The 26314-nt window shown below is 40.4% G+C and overlaps 1 protein-coding gene across 1 annotated transcript; it reads left to right on the forward strand.

Annotated features, from left to right (window-relative positions):
* Positions 1–40: 40 nt before the first annotated feature.
* B4GALNT2 (beta-1,4-N-acetyl-galactosaminyltransferase 2 (SID blood group)) lies at positions 41–25499 on the forward strand (the record flags this gene model as incomplete). Its single annotated transcript, XM_083377567.1, has 11 exons — positions 41–138; positions 2267–2440; positions 10972–11109; positions 13020–13126; positions 13779–13816; positions 17104–17284; positions 18641–18727; positions 22764–22951; positions 23494–23634; positions 23915–24134; positions 25288–25499. The coding sequence occupies 11 exons, from the start codon at positions 41–43 to the stop codon at positions 25497–25499; spliced, it is 1584 nt and encodes a 527-aa protein (XP_083233693.1).
* Positions 25500–26314: the final 815 nt, after the last annotated feature.

The raw sequence follows: 26314 nt of genomic DNA on the forward strand, positions 1-26314 counted from the left end.
AAGCACATTCTAATGCAAAGGCATTTTTACTTCTTTCAACATGTTTATTCTTGGCTTCCAGTTCCGGATCTCGGTGCGGCCAGACGCACAAGGGAATTGCTCCTCGCGTCGCCTGGATTCCTTCATTGGAGGGTCCCTGTAAAGGGGTTGAAAGTTGTCCTGAAGGGGTGACAAGTGGGGAGAGGTCTGTCCAGTTGGCGGTAGAAGGGCAGCGGCCCTCCTGTCAGCTTGGAGCTACTCTCTGAACCAAAGAAGAAAGGATTGGCCACTCCCATGGCCCATCGTTTAGCCATTTTCTGCTGAAGCCAAAAGCACTACAAAACACTTGAAAGCACTTGAAAACTGGGTGAGAATTGCCTTCTTCTTTTCCTAAACATCTGCTTTGCCTGTCAAAAGCTTTCTGAATTTGTTTTCCTTTGTGAGGAGAGAGGGAAGGGATTTTTTTTCTTTACCCCACCCACCTTAATACCGGCTTTTGTTTACATTGGGAGAGAAAAGAAAAAGCCTTCTACTAAATTATACTGATTAATTGGACTTACCGCCTTTCTACTTTTGGCCCAAAGTTCCTATATTTACAGATAGATGTTATTTATAGATGTTAGAGCAAATACAGAGAGAGGAATTAACATGGCAACAATATAATGACTATAAATGGTTCAACTTTTGTACATTGCTGATGGTTGGATGGCCTCCTCTGGTGCAAATAATATACATGCGAGCAAAGGAAGACCTACTTGGCAGTTTAAAGCCCTTGGTCTGGAAACTCGACTGGCAAAAAAAGAAACCTAGAGTTAGATTTACAAAATGAATTCCTAGAGAATTATCATAGGTCATTTTGTTAGTAATTCGTGACTTATTATGATCTAAAATAGAAAATATTCATGAGATAGAATTAATATGTGTTTAAGTACTTCTTAGGCTTATTCCAAATATTATAAATTTATATATTGATATAATGGAAATTTGGCTTATGGATCCTACGTTTGATGTTAAAATTTTGGTTATGTATAAGTAGAAGTAGATTGATAAATATAGGCTCTCCAATTGGTAACTTGTGATGTATTAGGACCGTGGTGGCGAACCTATGGCACGCATGCCACAGGTGGCACGCAGAGCCCTCTTTGTGGGCACGCACGTTGTTGCCCCAGTCCTAGGCCTTCAGCTGGTTTTTATAAAACCTTTTCACTTTAGGCTTCCACCGCCATGTGCAAAAATAAAAAAGGTTCAATTAATCAATCAATTTCAATTTCTCGCAGGAAAAAAAATCTCGCAAAGTTGGAATTGATTGGTTGAACTTTTTAGTCCCACCCAGTCTGCCATTACCACCGAAGCCATGCCCCCTAATAGGCCAAGTCCACCCAATGGGCCACTCCCACCCGGTACCCGACGATACATAAGTGGGTTTTGGGTTGCAGTTTGGGTACTCGGTCTCTAAAAGGTTTGCCATCACTGTATTATGATATGAATGTTTATTAGGTAGAAGCTAGCTATTTAACTATTGGGTGTATGTTAGATGATACAATCTTTGATGTAATAAGACAAGGGAACTTTGGGTTGTGAATACTATTTGGGATGTTAAAGATTAAACTTGGATACTATAATTAACATCAAAATTAGATAAAATTTAATAACAGGGTATAGATATATCTTATTGAAATTGGATTGACAAAATCTTCTTTAATTGACCATGCTATTCTTAGAAATTTGTTAGTTTAAATATGCTGTATTGAACATTGAGGGAAATAGAGAAGGATGTTATGATAATGTAACCCAAACTATGTATTGAAAACTCTGTTACTCAACTGATGACTACCCAGGTATCGTGATGCTTTCTAAATATATAGGTTGTAAATTGAAAAACTAATAAAACATGTTTTAAAACATGTTTATTCTTCTCAGCAGATGACATACTATCCACTTTAATAGATATTCAACATATAATTTCACTTCTGTTTTGTAAACCTGAGCTACATATGTTATTATAATTCCTAATGTACTTTTTTTTCTTTTCATTCTTATTGCTTTGCAAAAGCTTTCAGGAAAAGCAGACACGCATGTTACAAAACTTTACTACAAAGATGACAGAGGCATTGGTTATATCTGAGTTGAATTGTTAGCTATATTGATTCGTTCCCAGAAGTCACTGTTGCTTTCCTTTATATTCCACACAATGACAAATACTTTTTCCTTTTGCAAGAAATTGTGGCTTCATTATAGATAAGTGGTGAATTATTTGGCAACTGTTTTTTTTTCTGTTTTTCTGTAGATCCAAATATTTACATGCAGTCATGGTTTGTGTGATTATCATCTTGTTCACCTTCATGCTGATAGAAAACCAAATCAATGCCAAAATGAAGTGGAAATTTTTAGACGAAGCATCTCATTTTAAACTTCTTCCAGAAGAAGAATACAAATCCATGTTCCTGTTTGATGGAATATGGTAAGTTTTGTTGCTGCTTCTTTAGGAGCATGTAAAATTGCAAGGGGATTTGACAGAGATAATTTCAATACATTTCTCTTCTGAATCTTCCTTTCTATTAAAATATTGGTTAAAGCTGTAAGAACAAGTAGACAATTAGAAAAGAGCAGTCTAAAAACATGACTTTGGGATAAGAATGTTAATTATGACTGGCAATTCCATGTATGACAGCAGGCCTTGAAGGCAGGATCTGAGGGTTTTCCGCTGAAATCAATGTTAAAAGAATCCCAAGCAAACCTCACCCCAATAGTTCATCCAGTCAGTTTAAAAGAGCCAATCCCCAGGTGTTAAGTCTGCTGTGAAAACAGAGCTGATAATGGGGTCTGTTCCAATGCCTGTGAAGATATTGTTGGGTCTTTGGACCTTTCCCTTCCGCGGTGAGAGATAAGCCAGATGGCCGGAGGCACATTCCTTTCTCACCCCAACATGACAACAAGGGAGAGACAGTTCAAAGAGCAAGTATGTAGTGTTATGTATCCAGTTGCAGGCATCTGCATAGCAACAGCCACTAGGGGGCGTTGGCCTGGACGGTTTTGGCAGGAAACCTAGTTTTGGTGGGAAACCTAGGGCCAACCCCATTGGCTGGCCGCCTACCGGGCCAGGTATATAAGGAGGCCAGGCAGCCCTTGTTCTCCAGTACGCACCCCCCACAATAAACAGCTGAACACGTACTCCGGCTGGCGTCTCTTCCTTGCGTCGGACCCACTACATTACATGTAGGAAAAGTGGAAAGGATACATTGTAGCAGAAAGCATACCACAGAGCCTTCCCCCCTCCCCCTCAGGAGAATGGCAGAAAGAAATGAAAAAGAATTGAAATAGACACCCACCCCGCCCCAGGAAAGAAATGGGTTCTGACATGTGGTTAGAAATAAAAAAAAAAGTTTAACAATGGAAATAAAAGTCTTTTTCAGTAGAAATAAAGCAGTACAATCCAATTAGGAAGTTTGGTCTGGATGTTGGCTGTATGTGTCTTAGAGCACATATAACTGTTCTCATTCTAGTAATAATAGTAAAGTGGTGAAAATCTCACTTACTTGCCAGCTGGAGTGTAGAAGAAATGACTAAGAAGAAATCCCATCCAAAGAAGTGATGTCATGTGATAGCTTAACCTGGTGGCAGCAAACCTATGGCATGCGTGCCAGAGGCGGCACTCAGACCCCTCTCTGTTGGCACATGGGCCACCGCCACCAGCAGCAGGTCCATCAGGCCGCCACTGCCGCCCGGAGCAGGAGCCCCGCCCAGCACAAAGGAGGCAAAGCGGCCGACTACCAAGCTCGAGTAGAGGTGGTAGAACAGAGAAGACCAATCATTGTCGATTGGTGGGGCTAGTGCCTGCATGACACTCACTAGCCCTGCCTCATTCTTGCATGGTGCAGCGCCTTGTATCTGCACCTTGCGGCATGGCGGCAGCTGTTTTTGCGCCTTGCAGCATGGTGGCCCATTTTTGCACCCCCGGTTTTTGCGTGCCAGAGGCAGCACTCAGAGGCGCCTCCCTGCCCTCCCCCCAAGGGCACCACAATGCTGATGTGGCCCTGGCACTTTGCGATAAATAAGTGGGGTTTGGGTTGCGGTTTGGGCACTCAGTGTCTAAAAGGTTCACCACCACTGGCTTTTCCGATGTGTGGCTAGAAGAAGGAGGGACACCCAATGATCGCAGCTCTTATTCAATTTGATGAACCAGAATTAGTTTTAGTAAAGAAAATAACTGCCTTGGGAATCACTAGCATTCATTGCTAAGGAGAAGAAATTATGATAGAATTTCTACTTTTCCTGAAGAAACGTGAAGAAAATGCTCACCCACTTCCTGTACATACTAAGAGCCTTGGTGGAGCAGTGGGCTAATGCCTCCTTAAGTAACACCAGCTGCCTGCAATTAGTGCAGGTTCGCATCCCACCAGGCTCAAGGTTGACTCAGCCTTCCATCCTTCTGAGGTAGGTAAAATGAGGACCCAGATTGTTAGGGGCAATTAAGCTGACTTTGTAATAATGCCGCTTGGGGGTGTGTGTGAAAGCCCTAATAAGCAGGCATATACATAGAATGAAGGCTACTGCTAAGCTTGTAAGCCGCCCTGAGTCTTCGGAGAAGGGCGGGATATAGATGGAATTAAAATAAAAAATAAATGAAATAATTGGATGATTGTTTTTTATGCCTTATTCTAAGCGAAACCTGCACCAGAAAAGCTTGTGTAGTCTTCTCTAGCCACACTTTTGGGTTTTTGAAATATATTTTATTAATTTTTTACAATAACATTCTTAAGTGCTTGGTAAACAGTGTACTGTCTGGGCTCATATGTTTATGGGGGTCTTCGTCCAAAAGCACGAACCAAAACAACAGTGAACAGTGTGCTTGGAACTAGATGAGAATATCGATCTTCTCTCTCCTATTTTGTAACCGACTCCCTGGGAAAGATCCCCAAAGCAAGAAATCCTCCAAAAGGGGACCTTCCACAGATGGAAGTGGCAGTTTAATTTTTATGGGGGAAAGAAATATACTGAAATTAAAGTAATAATATTACTGAATATGAATAAGTACTGACCTAGTGGAGGACTAGAATACATAATAATAGCAACACTGACTCATAAATTGGCAAGATGCACAGAAACAAAGAATAATCTGTTCTCTTGAACCTTAGTGTCCTTCATCTGAATAGAAAAAAAGCTGGGAACAAGAAAACATACGTATTACAGACTGAGAACTATATTTGTTTTTAAAACTACTGATATGGGATTATAAATATCTACTGAGCTGTGATCTTTAAGCTCAAGATCTGTCTACAGAAAAAGAAAAACTTTGACTGTTTGCTAATCTACTAGGGGGCAATTTTACTGGATAGTCAAACATTTTGGATTGCAACTTTGGCTAGTAGATAAATTGTAAGACCCCTGAACAGAAGAACTGTTATAAAATACTGTGGTGCTTTGATAATTGGAAACACATTGGATTATAAAAAAACATATATAAAGATAAGAACTCTATAAGATTTGGTTGTTTGGACTTTAAGATTGGCTGGTTTAAAAGCTTAAACACCGGTGAAAGAACATCTGACAGGGGGAGATAAAATGGATGTTGCATACTTATCTAAAGGTGGCAGGAAACTACATCTAACATCCCCTTCTGAAAGTCCCAGCCTGGAATATCAGAGATCTGCAGGAGCAACACTTCAACACAAGGCAAATATTTTCCAAGATGAAATATATGCAATGCTGTGACAAATTCAACTGACAATGATTTCAAATCATGATGAACTTAAAAACAACTTTGATGGCATAAATGAGCACATTTCCAACTTAAACTTACAAGTAAAAAACTCTCAGAAAATGGTGATAAAGAATGAACAAACAAACCAGTTAATAGAATACAAATCAGATGACAGTGACCCAGAGAGGGAGGCTACAGATAAAGAGAACCATAAATTAATACAACAAAAGAAAACTTGCAAGGTTTTGCCATAACAATAGAAATGGAAAAGACATCCTATTTTTCAGGACCTCAAAATCAACTTGAAGATCAGAAAGAAGACCTAACAAAATGGACTATAGAGCAACTAGGAGAATTATTAAAGTTTGGGAGACAAAAATACATGTCTTATCAAACTTGTTTTTTTCATTCCCAACAACATTTACAAAAATACAGGAACCCTTGGGCAACTCCAACACACCAACTTGGAAAGCTACGTGAAGGCTAGAATCAGATCTAAGAGATCTGATGTGACTTACCAGATGGAATACTATGTGACCAAACACATGTTTGAATACGGTTAAAAGAATAGAAGAATTATGGATATAAAAGGGTCTCATAATAACAGAAATAAGATATACAAGTAGTATAGTAATTTTTCTAATATATGAAATGTAAAAATATTGGGATGGTACACATGAATTAAAAGACTGGATATTTAAAGGTTATTAACTTTGAGAAAATTATGACTGATAAGAATGGTTTGAATATAGAGGGGAAATTAGGCCTAAATAAGAATCTTGAAAACATGACATATAGTGACTTAATAATATTACTTTTATAAATATAATTGAAATATAAACTTATAAGAAAAGATGCTATATGCTGATGTTACTGTTATTTGTATAAACACAAGAAAAAGATTTATACTTAACTTTATATGTACTGAATTTTAAGAAAAATATTTATTTAATGTCAACAAAAGGAGAATACAAATTTGTTAATATCTTTCTGCCATTCCTCCAAGTTTGAATCTTTTTTAAGTATAGGAGCTCTGGGAGATGAAGCATCGGAGACGGGGCCTAGAGACCTGTTGGAGATCCAGCCGGTCTAAATCTGACCGATTGCGACTAAGGTCCTCTATGAGGTCTTATCTCGTGGTGATGAGGATGGCAAGGTCTAATTACTTTGCTACCCTCATCGCGTCTGCAGATAATCGCCCAGCCGCCCTGTTTAGGGTGACCTGCTCCCTCCTTAATCAGGAGGTGAGGGAAGAGCCCTTGCAGGGTCATGCCGAGGAGTTTAGCCAACATCTGTCGGACAAAATCGCTTGGATCCGGACTGGTCTGGACTCCGACTGGGCAGAGTCTGACGGTAGTGACATGGGCGGTCTTGGTGATGTTATCTGGGAAGAGTTCGATCCTGTGACTCCAGAAGATGTGGACAGAATCATGGGGAGGCTGAGCTCCACCACGTGTTTATTGGACCCGTGCCCCTCCTGGCTGGTTTATGCGGCTCGGGAGGGGACACGAGGCTGGCTCCAGGCAGTGATAACTGCTTCTTTGAGTGAGGGTAGCTTTCCTGCCGTCTTGAAGGAGGCGGTGGTGAGACCCCTCCTCAAGAAGCCTGTCCTGGACCCGGCTATTTTGAACAACTATCATCTGGTCTCCAACCTTCGCTTTCTTGCAAAGGTTGTTGAGAGCGTCGTGGCGCATCAGCTCCCTCTGTTCCTGGAGGAAGCTGATTATCTGGACCCGTACCAAGCAGGCTTCAGGCCCGGGTACAGAACGGAGACGGAGATCATATAGGAGCTGTGACCAGGGGGGTCTTTGCCCAGGTTTGCCTGGTGCACCATTTGCGACGCTATCTGGACCGGGATGCCTTGCATACAGTCACTCATGCGCTCGTGACCTCTCGTTTAGACTACTGCAATGCTCTGTACATGGGGCTGCCCTTGAGGATCACTGGGAGGCTTCAGCTGGTGCAGAATGCAGCCGCGCGAGTTGTGTTGGGGGTCTCCCGATACTCCCATGTAACACCTCTACTCCGCAAGCTGCATTGGCTTCCAGTTGCCCTCCAGGTGAGATTCAAGGTGCTGGTGATGACCTATAAAGCCCTAAATGGCATGGGTCCGGATTACTTACGGGAGCACCTGCTGCTGGCGTCAACTTCCCTTCGTCCAGTGTGCTCCCACAGAGAGGGCCTCCTCAGGCTGCCATCGGTCAGAGATTATTGACTGGTGGCCCCCAGGGGAGGGCGTTCTCTGTGGGCGTGCCAGACCTTTAGAATCATTTACTGGTTGAGCTCCGGATGGATCCTGACCTTCACTCTTTCCGCCATGACCTGAAAACTCACCTTTTTGAACAAGCCGGCCTGGTCTGATGGGTTTGGGATATTTTAATTGTAATTTTAATTAACTTTTTTACTGCAATTGGGCTATTCTATTTAATTCTCATTTTCACTTTTGTATATTGTATTTTTATTGCATTTTATTGCCCTGTACACTGCCCTGAGTCCTTTGGGAGAAGGGTGGTATAGAAATTAAATAAAATAAATAAATAAATGTTGGAGAACCAATCTTTCGAAGCATTTCATGACGTTAATGCAATAGGTCTGTAGTCATTCAGGCACTCAACTGCAGTTTTCTTGGGGACTGGGACAATGGTAGCTGCTTTCAAGCACGATGGTACACATGCCATTTGCAAGGAGATGTTAAAAATCCTTGTCAGGTCCCCTGCTAATTGATCGGCACAATTCCTGACCACTATCCCCAGCACCCCATCTGGGCCTGTGGCTTTGCTGGGATTCACAGCCTTCAATACAGCTCTCACTTGGTGTTCACACAGGGTGAGTGGCTGAGAGTCAGAAGGCCGGCCAGCAAAGGCTACGGGGTCTGGTCTTTTAACCTCGTAGCGGGCAAAGAAGATATTCAGCTCCTCAGCCAACGAGGCATCGGTGTTTGCCATGCACCTCGTGCTGCCCTTATAGTTGGTTAAGTGCTGCAGTCCCTGCCATACTTGCCTTGGATCGTTATTCGCTAAGTGGTTCTCCACCTTTTGTTTGTATTGTTGTTTTGCCATCCTAATGCCTCTTCTGAGATTTGCCCTGGCCTCTCTGTATACGTCCCTGTCCCCTGCCTTAAAGGCAGAATCCCGGGCTCTCAGGAGTGTTCGTATCTCTGCAGTCATCCAGGGTTTACAGTTCCTGTAAAATCTAATGCACTTATCCGTTGTTACACTATCAGTGCATGTTCTAATATAAGAGAGTACATTTGATAAAGTAGATCACAGCCTACTACTTGATAAGATAGAAAAATGTGGGTTAGATAGCATCACCACCGGATGGATTTGAAGCTGGCTGACAGGCCATACTCAGCATGTGGTCCTCAATGGAACTGCATCTACATGGAAGGAAGTGTGTAGTGGGGTGCCCCAGGACTCTGTTCTGGGCCCAGTGCTCTTCAACATCTTCATCAATGATTTGGATGAGGGGATAGATGGGGAACTCATCAAATTTGCAGATGACACCAAGCTGGCAGGAATAGCCAATACTCCAGAATATAGGCTTAAAATACAGGAGGATCTGGACAGACTCAAACACTGAGCACTAACAAAATGAAATTCAATTGTGAAAAAAGTAAAGTTCTACATTTAGGCAGGAAAAATCAAATGCACATGTATAGTATAGGTGGTACCTTGCTCAATAGTAGTAACTGTGAGAGGGATCTTGGAGTCCTAGTAGACAATCACTTCAATATGAGCCAGAAGTGCGCTGCAGCTGCCAAAAAAGCCAACACAGTGCTAGGCTGCATTAACAGAGGGATAGAATCAAGATCACGTGAAGTACTAATACCACTTTACAATGCTTTGGTAAGGCCACACTTGGAATACTGCATCCAGTTTTGGTCACCACGATGTAAAAAAGATGTTGAGACTCTAGAAAGGTTACAGAGAAGAGCAACAAAGATGATTGGGGGACTGGAGGCTAAAACATATAGGGAACGGTTGCTGGAATTGGGTACGTGTAGTTTAATGAAGAGAAGGGTGAGGGCTGACATGATAGCTGTGTTCCAATATCTCAGGGGCTGCCACAAAGAAGAGAGAGTCAAGCTATTCTCCAAAGCACCTGAAAGCAGGACAAGAAGCAACGGATGGAAACTAGTCAAGGAGAGAAGCAACCTAGAACTAAGGAGAAACTTCCTGACAGTTAGAACAATTAACCAGTGGAACAACCTGCCTCCAGAAGTGGAGAATGCTCCAACACTGGAAGTTTTTAAGAAGAGACTGGACAGCCATTTGCCTGAAATGGTATAGGGTTTCCTGCCTGAGCAGGGGGTTGGACTAGATGACCTCCAAGGTCCCTTCCAAATTATTATTATTATTATTATTATTATTATTATTATTATTATTATTATTATTATTATTATTATTATTATTATTAATCTCCAAAAGAGACATTAGGTCTTAATTTTGGGGGTGTCATATTTTTTGTGACACTTGCCTTGCCTTGTGGCAGCAGCACCAACAACCCCATCTGGCAGCCTGCTTGGCTGCCAGCCCTCTTCTGCTGTGGCCGCTTGCAGCAGGAGGCTGTGCGGCACATCACGCTGCTGCTGCCACAATTAGGCAAGGCAGGTGGGGGAGAGGGTGGAGTTGCCCCACATACCCCACACCCAGTTACCGGTACTTCAGCCCCCCTCCAGCCAGGCCATTCCTTCATCAGTGACCTTTCACTCCTCTCCTGAGATGGACTGCCATGCTATGGTGGATGGGGTGGGCGGGATAGGCCTGGTCCCCCTCCGCCATTTCGGAGCCAGGAGGGAGTGATGGTGAATGGCTCTGCTGCCGCTGTGCGTCACTGGAGTGGCTTTTTTTAAGCTTCGCCCCACAGATCACTTGCCCGGGCACAGCCGCCACCTCCTTGTCCTCTGCCAACTCTCCCATGGTTTGCGCCATGACCGGGCAGCACAAGCCTCCCCTGCTGCCTGCCTCCACCAGCCCTTTGTCGCCTGTCTCGCAGAGAACAGAGAATGCAGCAGCTCTGCACAGGGATGTAGAGCAGAGAACAGTACTTGCTTGTTCCCCTGTATTGCCCACATTTTCCTTTTCAGATGGTTTAGCTTGAAGATTTCATGTAGCTGGGTTTTACCCAAGGAAACCATGAAAGTTGGGGAGGATGGAGTGGTGGTTAAAAATACTTCAATAATTCAATGTGAACAAAATCTCTTTACATATTATTTCATATTTTTAGGCAAAGCATTAAATGTACCTTTGGTAAATGTTTTAGACCATTCTTTTCCTCTATTCCCCAAGGTTAGGTCCAAAGAATCACTGTGAATGTTCACAAACTGGTAAATTGACCATCTATCAACTGGAAAACTATATAGATAAAGATAAACTTGAATCTATAAGGCAAAGACGTGAGAAGGAGTTCAAACATTATCAGAAAAGGTAACCATCCAATGTTGTAAATGGTGACTCATATAATGGAACAGGCTCTCACGGATCAGAATTTTCCTGATGAATTTTGAACATTCTAGTTAATGTTTAAGACAAGAATTTATAGCCGAGTTTCTGTGTTTCTGAAAATAGTGAGTCCAGTGGATTTGTGTTTCCATCTGAAACAATCTGACTTGTGTAGCCATAATTTGATTTGCAGAGTTTCTAAAATAACTGTACATATTATTATCCCACTACAAAGAGTGGGAAAGTTTTTTTTTAAAAAAAATTTAAAAAATGAGAGGGTTTTTATCATACTCAAATGTTATTAAATTTAACAATGCTTTAAATTACTTTCCTTGTAAAAGGATTCTTGTCTAAATGTCTTTGGCTTTTTAACTGTCAGTTAAATAATACAGTATAAGTATGCATGTTGAACTGGTCTATTGTATTTGCATGTTTTGTATGTTAAGAGGATAGAATCTGGTACAGTATTAGGAAAACGTGACCCCCAAACTGTGGGATTTTGGACCAACCATTACCTCCCAGTCTAACCTAGTTCAAGATAAAATCCAAAATATCTAGTACATCTAAAAGCTAGTAAGCTTGAAAAAGGTGGAATAGACAAAATTACCACCAGATGGATCTGTAGCTGGCTGGCAAACTGTACTCAATGAGTAGTCTTCAATGGCACTACATCCACATGGAGAGAAGTAAGCAGTGGGGTACCATAATGCTCTGTCTTAGGCCCAGTATTCTTCAATATCTTCATCAATGACTTAGATGAAGGAATTGAAGGGGAACTCATCAGATTTGCAGATGACACCAAACTGGCAGGAGCAGTCAACACCCCAGAAGACAAACTCAGGATCCAAAAAGATCTTGACGAACTTGAACAATGGGCCCTATCCAACAAAATGAGTTTCAATGTGGAGAAAAGATAAGTTTTACATTTAGGTAGGAAAAATCAAAGGTTCAAGTACAGATTGGGCATGACCTGGCTTAAAAACAGTAATTGTGAGAGGGACCTTGGAGTCCTAGTGGACAATCACTTAACCATGAGTCAGCAGTGTGCAGCAGTAGCCAAAAAAGCTAATACAACCCTAGGTTATATAAACAGTGGCATAGAAACAAGATCATGCGAAGTATTAGTACTGCTTTATAAAAGCAGTATCAGAGGAGGGAACTTTCAGTTTTGGGTTCAACTATGTAAGTACCAATATCTTGTTTCCAAAATAAAATGTTCTCGAGGACAAATTTGTTGCCTTGAAGTTCTTTTGACTGGTTTCATTTATTGGAACGATGATACCCTAGTAAGACCACACCTGGAATACTGCAGCCAATTTTAGTCACCATATCACAAAAAAAGATGTTGAGAATTTGGAAAAAATTCAGAGAAGAGCAACTAGGATGATCAAAGGCATGGAGACTGAAACATATGAAGAACGGCTGCAGGACTTGGGTTTGACTAGTCCAAAAAAAGAAGAAATAGGGAAACATGATAGCAGTATTCCAGTATTTGAGGGGCTGCCATAAAGCACCAGAGGGTAGGACAAGAAATAATGGTTGGAAACTGATCAAAGAGAGAAGCAACTCAGAATTAAGGAGAAACTTCCTGACAGGTCAATTAATCAGTGGAATAGCTTGTGGGCACTCCATCACTGGAGATTTTTAAAAAGAGACTAGACAGTCCCCTGTCTGAGATGGTATAGGTTCTCTTGCTTGAGCAGGGGACTGGACTAGAAGACCTCCAAGGTCCCTTCCTATTCTATTCTGTTCTGTTCTGTTCTGTTCTGTTCTACTCTATTCTAATTCAACATTGGGTTTCCACAAAAAAATATAGATGTGAGTTCTAGCACAACTACCTTAACTGTTTATGCTGACTTTTAAAGAGCCTTCTCTTTTTATTTACTTTGTCTTAGGCATCCATTTCAGAAAAAAGATATCCTTATTGCTCAACCAAACATTCCTTTAAGCTATCCCATTCAAGGGGCTGAGGTGATGCCCTTGCACACCATTGTACTTCCAGGTATGTCAAGACCAAGATATAAAGGAGAAACTTCAACCCTGGGCTAGGTTTACTGCCCAAAGGTTGTAGTTGGCACTGAAAGGCAAACATTTCTACTTTGCTGGCTGGACTTACTTTTTTCTCTAGCAATAAAGTATTCTTAAAAGACTGGATGATCTGTATTTACCATCTACCATTTGACTTTGCAAGGGAAATTAGATAAGATGGTGTATAAAAATGAGACTGAAAAACTAACTGAAAAAGTAAAACTAGAAAATATGATCTTCTGTGACTGAAATCTCAAAAGGCTGCATTGCTCTACCAGTCTCTATCTTGCAGATTATACTTGCCAGCAAAAATGCATCCTATGAAATATGGCCCCTTGGTTGTTTCATAGTATTTTGATTGTGACCATAAGTTGCTCCAAGTATTGCTTCCCAATGCAGCCATCTTGAAAGTATGTAGTAATTAGGACTATCAGGAATGTGTTTTGGTGTAACCAGCCAGCTCTTTCTCTGGTGAGACTCCAAAAAGTTCCAGTGGTGAAAAATATGATTCTTATTTCAAACAGTATTAGTCAAGGTGTGTTAAACTTTTAAAAAGCAAAACACATTTTTTTTGTTTTTTATTTATCATTCACTGTATTAAAGAGTTTATTTTTTTCTTCTTTAAGGGCTAGGTTTCCATGGAACAAGTAGAGAAACTCTAAAGGTAATGTGGCTTTCTCAAGGTTTGGAGCATGCAGTGTCATTCCAGAAAATAGAAGTAGTGGCATTTTTGTTTTGTGTGTATGTGTGTGCATGTGAGTCAGTGTTGCTTCCTAGCAAGTGACTGGGCAAGCAGTTTTCTTGGCAGGATTTTGGAAGTGGTTTGCCATTGCTTTCTTCCTGGGACTGAAAGAGAGAGTAGCCCAAGCTCACCAACTGTTTCGGAAATGTTGGTGAGACCATTAAAGTTGTTGGCGCTGTTTGAAATTGTTCTGCCAGCAGAAAGATCTGACTGCTGGCCTAGTGAGAGATTCTATTGCAAATCAGGGCTGTTTCCAAAGGAGGCAGAGGAGGAGAGATCCCGAGATTTATGGAGCAAAGGAACTGGATGAGGCTGTTGGCAGGCCCAGAGGAAGAGAGAGAGGCTTTTGGAGGAGTTGGTGGCAGCAGCAACGTGCTCCAGGGGCAAAAAGAAGCAAGGCCTTTTTAAGGAAAAGGTGGAAGAGTCAGGATCAGAAAAAGGAAAGGAGGCGAGGTTGTCATGCAGGAATACAAGCTAAATTGAGGGCTAATCCACATAGAGTTCCATTTGCATCTGTCCTGTTTGCTATCATTCACTCCCTAGAGACTAAAATGGATGATCTGAAACTTGAGCTGGCCACGAACAAGAAGTATATATCGGAGGTAGTGACCCTTTGAGAGCTGTATGCAATGAAATTTCATTTTGATGTATGCCGATTGGTGTACATTCAAAGTGACAATAAAGTTGTTGTTGTTGTTATTTTAGCTGAGGATGTAAAAAAAAATTCATTGCAGACAAGAATGCAGTCATACAAAACAAAGGTCCACTGCCTGTGAGGGGGTGCACATGACTTGTAATACAGATACTGTAGTTTTCTCTTAACTACAGTAATGGGGTCTGGAATTTCTACCACTAAAGTGATGTGATTGTAAAGAATGATATCATGTGCCCATGATACCTGGTGACTGCAGTTCTGGCAATCCCTGGTTACTGTTTTTAAGCAAGTACCACATGGTTGCTTTTTTAAAAAAAACTTCATGGTAAGTGTTATGTATTGGGCTTGTGATACCACACCATGTGCGTTGCTCCCCGGTCCTGCAATTCGTCAGCCCCAGGCAGCAAGCATGGGTTCAATCCTATTGGCTGTTTCTGTAGGACTAGGCTATATATTATGGCTGGCTGCGGCCCAAGCTCAAGTACAGTTCCAGCAAGAATAAAGAATGAGTTTCTCTGTACTCAGCCTTGTGTCTTCATTCCTGCTCACCAGAGCCCATGACTTAACAGTGGCGACAAGGGTGGGATCCTGCTTCACCGTTTAAAAGGGCTGAAGTGAACGAGGGGTCGGCAATACATGCTGGAGGGAAGAGGCATTTCCCCCCCCAGGCCAGCTAGTAAAGCCACACTAGCGGCCGCATGCTCAGTGGATACATTCCCTGAGCCTAAGAAGCAGGATCCAAGAACGCAGGAATCAAGGAAGATGCCAAAGGTCGGCAAACTCAGAGAGTTCCATGTAAAACATCCAGAAGAATGGCCATCTTACCTCTCGCAAGTGGAGAACTATCTATGAGCAAACCAAATTGCAAAGGAAGGCCTAAAAGCCTGTGCGCGTGTGCTGTGCATGTGTGGACCAACAACGTTTGACCTAGCAGAAAATCTTTTTGCGCCGTCGCCCATCGAAGCAGTATCGTTTGCAGATCTTAAGAAGAAGCTGACGGGGCATTTTCAGCCCAAGATATCAGAGGTGGCATGGCGTTTTAAATTTGACCAAAGAGTGCAGCTACCCGGAGAGACAGCTTCAGAGTTTATCGCAGGCCTAAGGCAGGCCGCACACCTTTGCAAGTTCTCGAACTTAGAGGAATGACTGAGAGACTGGCTCATCTGTGGTTTGCGAGACAGAACCCTCCAGCAGAGACTGTTTGCTAGACCCAATCTCACATTCTCCAAGGCACAAGACAAGGTCATGGCTGACGAAGCCGCAGGGGGTGCAGTGCAGACAGAATGAGTTTCTCTGTACTCAGCCTTGTGTCTTCATTCCTGCTCACCAGAGCCCATGACTTAACAGTAAGCAAAGAACTTCCAACTTCCTCCTGGCTTCCCCATTGACTTTGCTTGTGGGAAGCTGGCAGGGAAGTTCAAACTCTTGATCAAGATATCAGTGGTCAGAAATCTAGTTGCTGCAGTGCCTGAAATTTCTAGAAATATATATATACATACTGAATGCAATTAGTCTTTCTTCTGAGTAGGTACATATTGGGATGAACTACCAATAAACAGAATAATACAAATTTGCCAAAAATCTTCCTCTGCTTCCCTTCTTCCTTCAAAGAGAGTACAGGTAGTCCTCAACATACAACTTTATCTGAGCCCAAAATTATGGTTGCAAATTGTGCTAATCATTAAGTGGGTCACCATATGACTGCACCCTATTTTATGACCTTTTCTGCAGCAATTGTTAAGCAAACACTGTGGTCATTAAATGAATGGTGCTATCATTAAGTACTGTAACTTCAAATCTGCATCACAAGTGTCCATTGTAATTTTGAATGGTCACTAAGTGACCAGTCATAAATTGAGGACTACTATAGGGGTATTTCTGAAATTAATTATCACTTGAAGAAAGAGATGGTATATAAACACGTTCTTATGATGTCCAAACCTTGCCCCATAGAAGAAATATTTCTGCAAGTATTTGCATTTAGTTGTGAGATATTTAATAAGTATTCCACCCATCTAATTCACACAAAGCAATATTCTAACCAAATCAAATTTCTTAAGCCTTTGCAGACGTTGTAGAAGGGAAGCCATGGTAGTCTATGGTGGCAAAAAATCAGTGGGAGTCTGTAGCCTCCTTTTTCCCAACTTACAAGTTTTATTAAAAAGTATAAGCATTTGTGAGTGGCAATTCAGCTTACTGGATGCACTCGATTCATCTGATAAGCTCAAGAAAGCCTATAATAAACTTTGTTAGTCAGAAAAAGTGCTGTCAAACTCCTCATTTTAAGTTCTTGTAGAAAAGGAAATTTTTAGAATGAGAAATGAGTTCTGAGCTCTCTGAAAACACACTGTAAAGACAATAATTATATTTCTTATTCTTCCACCCTCACAAAAATAATAACCGAAGGAAATTAACTGCCATAGATAACTTTTAATTTTTTCACGATCCTGATTTCAGGCTCAGAAATATTGACAAATGTTTTGGTTGATGTGATATAGCTGGAAAATGAAATTTTATTTGCTCTTAATATTGTTTCTTTAAAAAATCCCTGCAGGTGCTTCTACAGGCATCCTTTGGTAATTTGAACACCCTTGCTGATGTTTCTGAAGAGGTGGTCCAAGGACGTAGGACAAAAGAGCTGATCATCACTACTTCCCATGTGAAGCTTTTGAATCACATCCTGAAACATGTTACATACACTAGTACAAAATACCTACTAGATGTAGTGGACATGAGTAAGTTAGAACATGTCCTACTAGACAAGTCCTTCATTGGGACTTCACTTTTGGATTTCACTTTTGACTTGATTTGCTCTAGACGTGAAGAAAGAAAATCATATCTTTTAGTTAACAGGGATTTTTTTTTGGCCTCTAAAAACTTGTTCTCCCTTGACAAAACCATTAGAAAGCCACATTATTTTGGAAATTTCAAAAATGATTGATTTTTGATCTTCTGAATTTGAAGCTTTGGGAAGACAAACCTTTTTCAGAAAGGACATTTGCAACTGAGGAACACAGCATAAGACCGGTATTACCCTGAAATCAGGACAATGTTGATTGCTTTTGCAGTTAAGCCCATGTTTTAATTTCAAAAGATTCCAGGTTCAATTCCAGGTATTTCATAAATGAACTGATACAATTCTATTGCCAGTGAGAATGGATGTTCCTCTGGTTTTACAACAAGTATCTTTCCTTAAAGATGCATAAAGTTTTATAGCCATACTTACAGTATGTCCATACAGTTTTATTGACATTCATTTTTTGACATAAAACAGCCTATCTAGGTCAAGGTTGAGCGAATCCCTACAAAATGTACATAACTAATTTTTTTTTCAGCAGCCCTTCTTGTTCTAAGATAGCATCTCCCCTTTTATATGTTTATTGTCAGTTTTCTGGTCTGATACACTTTAAAGTACTATGCCCCATTTTGTTATGGATAATTTCTTATTTTGACTATTTTGAGGCCTATCATATAAATGTGTTAACTTAAGGGCAAGATGAATGTCTACAATAAATAAAAGTTTAAGCACACAAAGGAGATTGAAGAATCTGCTCTACAACTCAGCAGAAAGCACAAAGAAGAAAAGAAGAAAATTGGTCTAAATTGCTTGGATGAAATGTAAACTACTGCCCTCCATTGCATCTTTAGTTGTTTATTGGAGATTTTTCATCATGTATCCTTCCTCTAATGAAATCTAATCAAAGCAGAAGGTGATCACTGATCTTTCTCAGTGATCAGTGGGACAATGTGTTTTGTGCCATTTCTGTTTTTTTTAAGCACTACAGGAAGCCCGTTTTGTTTGTTTGCATGTGTGTACATGCATATGAGTTTGACCGATTAATGTTGTATTGCTTTTATTGATTGTGGTGAGATGTATGAAAAACCAGAATATAAAGTTAGGGAGTTTTATTGCTCCAGATGTTGAAAAACTCCCATCAACTCCGATGTGGACTATCAATATTGGAAGATAAGGGAGTGGTTCTCCTTCTCATATGTAATAAATGGAGTGCGAGGGAAAGTTGACAAATATTTCCAAACATAGTCATAAAATTGACAACCAACTAACCATCTTTCTTTTAATTATTTCCTAGTGAACTTTACAGAAGGAACTTATCTTGTTAGATTTCCTGTGACCATTCAACAATTCCGCCTTCCTAAACTAGTTGACTCAGGGCCAGGTGAGTTACATACATGCAACTAGCAAACCTGAGGGACCACCTTTTCCCAGAGTTTCTGCCCATCCAATTAGATCAAACAGAATGGGCATGCTGCAAATCTCATCAGCAAAAGAATGTCAGCTGATGGGGACTAGAAGACAAGTTTTTTTCTACAGCAATGCCTGCTCTGTGGAACATCTTCCCTTCTGAAATGAGAATGGCCCCGACCCTGCTACCCTTCTATAAAAGTTTAAAAGCCTAGCAACACTCTTGAGTCTGGGGCACTACATGCACCAAGGGCCCCACCTCTTGGCTATATTGTTAACAGGCAAGATGTCTTGCTTTGTATGTACTTGAATTAGATGTCTTAATTTTTTAATTATTATTTTAATGGTTTTTACTGTTTTTATTGTTTTAAAATGTTTTTACGATTTTAATTGTAATATATATTTTTGAATTACGAGTCACCCAGAGTCATTTGGCAAGATGGGCAGCTAGAGAAATCAATCAATCAATCAAACAAACAAATAAATAAATAGATTCATAATGTGCTTTCTTATGGAAGTCTTAATCAAGAAGACAAACACATAACACATGAACTTTATCTCCATTTCTTGCAGGATATATATGTTGTTGTTGTTAGCTGCGAAGTCGTGTCCAACCCATCACAACCCCGTGGACAACGTTCCTCCAGGCCTTCCTGTCCTCTACCATCTTCTGGAGTCCATTTAAGCTCACGCCTACTGCTTCAGTGACTCCATCCAGCCACCTCATTCTCTGTCGTCCCTTTCTTCTCTTGCCCTCAACCTTTCCCAGCATTAGGCTCTTCTCCAGTGAGTCCTTCCTTCTCATTAGGTGGCCAAAGTATTTGAGTTTCAACTTCAGGATCTAGCCTTCTAAAGAGCAGTCAGGGTTGATCTCCTCTAGGACTGACCAGTTTGATTGCCTTGCAGTCCAAGGGACTAGCAGGAGTCTTCTCCACACCATAGTTCAAAGGCCTCAGTTCTTTGGCACTCAGCCTTTTTATGGTCCAACTTTCACTGCCATACATTGCAACTGGGAAGACCATAGCCTTGACTATACGCACTTTTGTTGACAGGGTGATGTCTCTGCTTTCTAGTGTGCTGTCTAGATTTGCCATTGCTTTCCTCCCCAGGAGCAAGCGTCTTTTAATTTCTTGGCTACAGTCCCCATTTGCAGTGATCTTGGAGCCCAGGAAAATAAAATCTGCCACTACCTCCATTTCTTCCCCATCTATTTGCCAGGAATTGAGAGGTCCAGATGCCATGATCTTGGTTTTCTTAATGTTAAGTTTCAAGCCCACTTTTGCACTCTCCTTCTTCACCCGCAACAAGAGGCTCTTTAGCTCTTCTTCACTTTCTGCCATTAGAGTGGTATCATCTGCATATCTTAGGTTGTTGATATTTCTCCCAGCAATCTTAATTCCAACTTTTGATTCATCTAACCCTGCCTTTCTCATGATGTGCTCTGCATATAAGTTAAATAGGCAGGGCGACAGTATGCAGCCTTGCCAGACTCCTTTCCCAATTTTGAACCAATCAGTGATTCCATGTCCAGTTCTCACTGTTGCTTCCTGACCCACATATAGGTTTCTCAATAGAAAAATAAGATGGTTAGGTACTGCCATCTCTTTAAGAACTTGCCACAGTTTGTTGTGATCCACACAATCAAAGACTTTAGCATAGTCAATGAAGCAGAAGTAGATGTTTTTTCTGGAACTCCCTAGCTTTCTCCATGATCCAGCGTATGTTGGCAATTTGATCTCTAGTTCCTCTGCCTCTTCGACATCCTGCCTGTACTTCTGGTAGTTCTCGATCCACCTACTGCTGGAGTCTAGCTTGTAGAATTTTAAGCATAACTTTACTAGCATATGAAAAGAGTGCAATGGTGTGATAGTTTGAACATTCTTTGGCACTGCCTTTCTTTGGAATTGGAATGTAAACTGATCTTTTCCAATCCTGTGGCCACTGTTGAGTTTTCCAAATTGCTGGCAAATTGAGTGTAGCACTTTTACTGCATCGTCTTTTAAGATTTTGAATAGCTCAGCTGGAATACTGTCACCTCCACTAGCTTTGTTGTTGCTCAGCTTTCCTAAGGCCCACTTCACTTCACATTCTAGGATGTCTGGCTTGAGGTCAGTGACCACCTCATCATGGTTATCAGGGACGTTACGCTCATTCTTGTATAGTTCTTCTGTGTAATTTTGCCACCTCTTCTTAATCTCTTCTGCCTCTGTTAGGTCCCTGCCATTTTGGTCCTTTATCATGCCCATTTTTTGCATGAAACATTCCCTTCATCTCTCCAATTTTCTTGAAGAGATCTCTGGTCCTCCCTATTCTATTGTTTTCTTCTATTTCTTTGCACTGCTTATTTAAGAAGGCATTCTTATCTTTTCTAGCTATTCTCTGGAATTCTGCATTCAATTGGGCGTATCTTTCTTTTTCTCCCTTGCCTTTTGCTTCTCTCCTTTCCTCAGCTATTTGCAAAGCTTCCTCAGACAGCCATTTTGGTTTCTTGCATTTCTTTTTCTTTGGGATGGTTATAGTTGCTACCTCTTGTACAATGTTGCGAACCTCTGTCCATAGTTCTTCAGGCACTCTGTCTATCAGATCTAATTCCTTAAATCTATTTGTCACCTCTACTGTATATTCAACAGGGATATGATTTAATTCATACCTGAGTGACCTAGTGCTTTTCCCTACTTTCTTCAGTTTAAGCCTAAACTTTGCAACGAGCAGCTCATAGTCTGAGCCACAGTCACCTCCTGGTCTTGTTTTTACTGACTGTATAGAGCTTCTCCATCTTTGGCTGCAGAGCACATAGTCAATCTGATTTCTGTGCTGACTGTCTGGTGATGTCCATGTGTAGAGCCGTCTCTTGGGTTGTTGGAAAAGAGTGTTTGCTATGACCATCGTATTCTCTTGACAAAATTCTATCCAACTTGTCCTGCTTTGTGCCCTGCTTCATTTTGTACTCCAAGGCCAAACTTGCCTGTTATTTTGGTTATCTTTTGGCTTCCTACTTTAGCATTCCAATCCCCCATGATGATAAGGATACAATTTTTTGGTGTTAGTTCTATAAAATGCTGTAGGGCTTCATAGAACTGGTCAATTTCATCCTCTTTAGCACCGGTGGTTGGGGCATAGACTTGGACTACTGTGATATTGAATGGTTTGCCTTGGATTCGAACTGAGATCATTCTGTCATTTTGGGGATTGTATCCCAGTATTGCTTTTCCTACTCTTTTATTGACTATGAAGGCTACTCCATTTCTTCTGAGGGATTCTTGCCCACAGTAGTATACCTAATGGGCATCTGAATTAAATTCACCCATTCCTATCCATTTTAGTTTGCTGATTCCTGAGATGTCGATGTTCAGTCTTGTCATCTCTTGTTTGACTACGTCCAGCTTTCCTTGATTCATGGATCTTACATTCCAGGTTCCTATGGAGAAAAAAACTTTACAGCATCAGACTTTCCTTTCACCACCAGATACATCCACAGCTGAATGTCCTTTCGGCTTTGGCCCAGTCGCTTCATTCTTTCTGGTGCTACTAGTACTAGCCCTCTGCTCTTCCCCAGTAGCATATTGGACACCTTCCAACCTGAGGGGCTCTTCTTCCAGCGTCATATCATTTTGGCTTTTGGTACTGTCCAGATGTGGAAAGACCATGGGTTCTGGCTGCTGCCCATTCCTGTCTACACTAATATGGCTGATGGGGCTACTTGTTTCAATGGGGAGTTACTCTGCTTCTTTCACCACCACCCCAAAAAAAGTTGGTGAGAGGAGGAGGAATTTGCACTAGTACTATAAGGTTCTCTTTCCATAGTCTTTAAGTTGGGGATCTCTCAATAAATATCAGCTAACAGTTCAGAAAAATAAAACTAACTGTAGCACTTTGGTCAATATTAAGCCAAGGTTTTTGGTTTAAAAGGAGAATTCTAACTTTACAGAATAGTCTTGAATTGCATCATGAAGTTATCCATAGGATTGACTAGTTAGCTCCCTTTTTACTTTCTCTACTTTATGTCTCAGATAACAGCATTAGAAACATGGTAACCATCACAGTAAAAACATTTTTACGCTACCACAAGCTGCGGATCCTCCTGAAAAGCATAAAACAATACTATCCAGATATAAAAATAATTGTGGCAGATGACAGTGAACACCCAGAGAAGATTGAAGAGGCAAATGTTCAGCATTACATTATGCCTTTTGGAAAGGTATCACCTGTCTATGTGGGGCTTCTTTTAGGACTTGCAAAAAGAGGTTTTTCATAAATTAACAGCTGGGTCTTCTCCAAATTAGGTTGCAAACCGAAGCTTAAGGCCCATGGTACAAGTTGAATTTTATGCCTATCAATTATAAATTGATAACTTAAATCAGGGGTCTTCAAACCTGGCACTTTTATGGCTTGTGGACTTCAACTCCCAGAATTCCTCAGCCAGCATGTCCACAAGCCATAAAAGGGCCAAGTTTGAAGACCCCTGACTTAAATAGTATTCAGTCAATTAAACAAAGCAGGACAAGTTGGAGAGTTGGAGTTGGAGAGAGGGAAGCACAGTACTTAGTAAACTGAGGAAGTTAATCTGTTGTTTTCTTATTATTAGGTCTCTCCTAATGATTCTGTTCCATTAACTTTCTGTTTCATTTTTCTATTATTATTTTTCAACTGGCTCTTGACTTTCCATATTGGAGCATCTCAGCATTTGAATCAATTCCCAGTTTACATTTTCTGACCCTCTTTTTTGGATTTCTAAATCAGGGCTGGTTCGCAGGGAGGAACCTTGCAATCTCACAGGTCACAACCAAATATTATCTTTGGGTGGATGATGACTTCATCTTCACTGAAAAAACGAAGATCCAGAAATTTGTGGATGTATTAGAGAACAGCAACTTGGATATGGTAGGACATTCAGGCCATTACTCCTCTTTCACTTCAGTCTGTTGTCGCAATACAGTGAGATTTTTAAACTTTATCTATTCCAGAGAATGTCAAGGTGTAATAGGCAAGGTAAAGAATTTGCACTCACTGAAATATCCCCTGCTGAAACTGCAAGGGTCTCAAGAGTTTGCCCAGAAACGTATTTCTGTTCTTTGCATCTTTAAGAATGTGTACATCAACCCCAATGATATGCAACGATAGCGAGACTGAACAGTCTAAAACAAATTTATATGGTTTACAGGTTGGAGGCAGTGTGGATGGAAATGAATATAAATTTAAGATCTTTTACGAGGAAGAAGAAGATAGCAGCTGTTTGCACCTCAGAAGTGGCTTCTATCATCACTTGGAAGGATTTCCGAACTGTGTTGTGACTAGCGGTGTAACCAATTTCTTCCTGGCTCACACAGAGGAAAGCAGGCATGTTGGATTTGATCCTAAACTACAGAGGGTGGCTCATTTAGGTAAGCCCAAATTCTTCGCCTCTGTTTAATTATGTTTGGGTCTAACATCCTTTTCAGAAGTAGACAAATCTTATGGCACTCTGGGTTTGTTTGCATACCTTGCTCACAGAAAGCTCAAACGCTGATATTCCAGAGCTATACACCCTTCAAAACTGATTCAGGAGGATTTCTTCAGACTTCACACAAGAATTAGCATTTTTCAGCTGTTCAATAAGATAGTCCATTTGTTCCAGGCTTCTCCTCCTGAGAAAGAGATGCTGCTACTTTAAAGAATTTCATTAATTTTAATGAATTGACAATTATAATCTAATGGCTTATTTTTTTTAATGACAGCAGAAAGGTGATTTGTTCATAGCATTGCTTCCAAATAATTTCCTAAGTCTGTACCATCCCTGTCTTATTCAGGTCAGGCAGAAAGCTGTAATTTAGCTTTTGTATCTTTTAAATTATAATCTGGTTTTGAAAATATTTGTGAGTAGGCTCTTATTCATGTTTAAAAATCTATTGAGAAATATTGTCAAAACAAAAGATAAATTTTTATGATATACATTACCCAGAATCACTTATTCAGATGAATGGCTATAGAAATTAATTGGATAGATGATGATGATGATGACGACGACTGAAAGGGGGAAATGGAGGGAGGGAGAGGGGGTTAAATATTTACTCCTCGCAGTCAGGAGTTTTTAAAATTTTATTCTGAATTTTTGACTTTTTTTTTGTTATGGGCAGATTCTGACCCTCAGCAATTCTATAAAATGAGTTTCCAAGAAAAAAGAATGGTTATGGTGCTAATAGTTCACTGATCCTTGTCTTTATCTTTAAAACAACTGTGTGGTGAAGATGCCAGAATTTACTTATAGTTAACTTTGCTTCCATGAAAAAAATCTCTGTATTTATATAGAGGGAATATACATTTCTCATACTACTGAAAAGGGACCTCTCTAGCAGAAACAACTCTGGAGTAGTAACTCCCATACAGTTGTGGTTGAAAATAAGAAGTATTCATGAAAAAAAAGCTTTTTCCTTTCTAGCATTTGTGTTCATCCCACAGGTCTTCTGGGTGAATTCCACTTTCTTCTAAACATCTTGCACGCTTATTTTTTCTTAAATGCTTTCTATGATTAACGTATGGATATCTCTCTCTTTTCAGAATATTTTATGGATGGGCTTGGTAGCTTGCGAGTTGGCTCCTGCAATGATGTTATCATTGGTCACCAGTCACACCAAATTTCTACCAACATACAAGAAGCTAATGTTGAAAAATTATATCATCGATTTCGGTATAACCTTGAGAAAGAAAGCAGGTTTAAATTGTCCTTACATTACTTTAAAAACAGAATGAAATGCTATTCAAAGGACTGATTTATTCTTCCAAATCTGAATAGTTTTGGAATGGATTCAGCAACTTTAATTGTTTTAGGAGTTGTATTTTTAATCTTGACAATTCAATGTTTTACAGATTTCATCAAAAAAAGACTGTTTTTAATGTACTTTGTGAACCTTCTTTATTATGGAAGTTCTAATAGAAGAATTCTCCTTTCCTCCAAATCTTTATATTTTTAACAATAAATATGCAAATTGTTGTGACAACCTATAGCCTGTACCCGCCACTTCTGTTCTATTTATTTTTTAAATAGTTTTAAATAGTTCTCCAAATTATTCCTCCAAATCTCCAGGTGGCTCATTTGTACATGGAGAATTAAAATGGCTTTTGTCCTTTTCTTTTAAGATGAACATGTCACTATCTAGGAATTTCTTAGGCCACTATTGTTTACTTGTGAATACACACTATAACACTGAACAGTCTAATTGGAGATGTACATTTCGCTACTTGTCTTCTAGTGCTTTGTCTAATGTTGCTTGCAATTTCTAGCTAAGAGGATATTAGAGATGCCTTGTACAATGTGTTAAATGCCTCTCTTGAAAAGGGCAGGATACCTCAGTGTTTAAAAGATGTGGTTATTAAACTGCTTCTAAATTGCTCTGCACTGAATCCCCTGGAGATTGACAATTAAGGGCCACTTTCTAACTTTCCATGACCAGAAAAAGGAAAGTCTTTTTGTTCCATTTCAAAATGACTTCAGAGTGGACTGTGAGGTTGAAACTGTCTTAGTCAATCTGACAGCTATTCTTTTGGGGAGGAGTTGAAAAGCCAGTCTATTGCTTGACTTTAAAAA

This window comes from Vipera ursinii, assembly GCF_947247035.1.
Source record: "Vipera ursinii genome assembly, chromosome: Z".
NCBI classification, from domain to species: Eukaryota; Metazoa; Chordata; class Lepidosauria; order Squamata; family Viperidae; genus Vipera; species Vipera ursinii.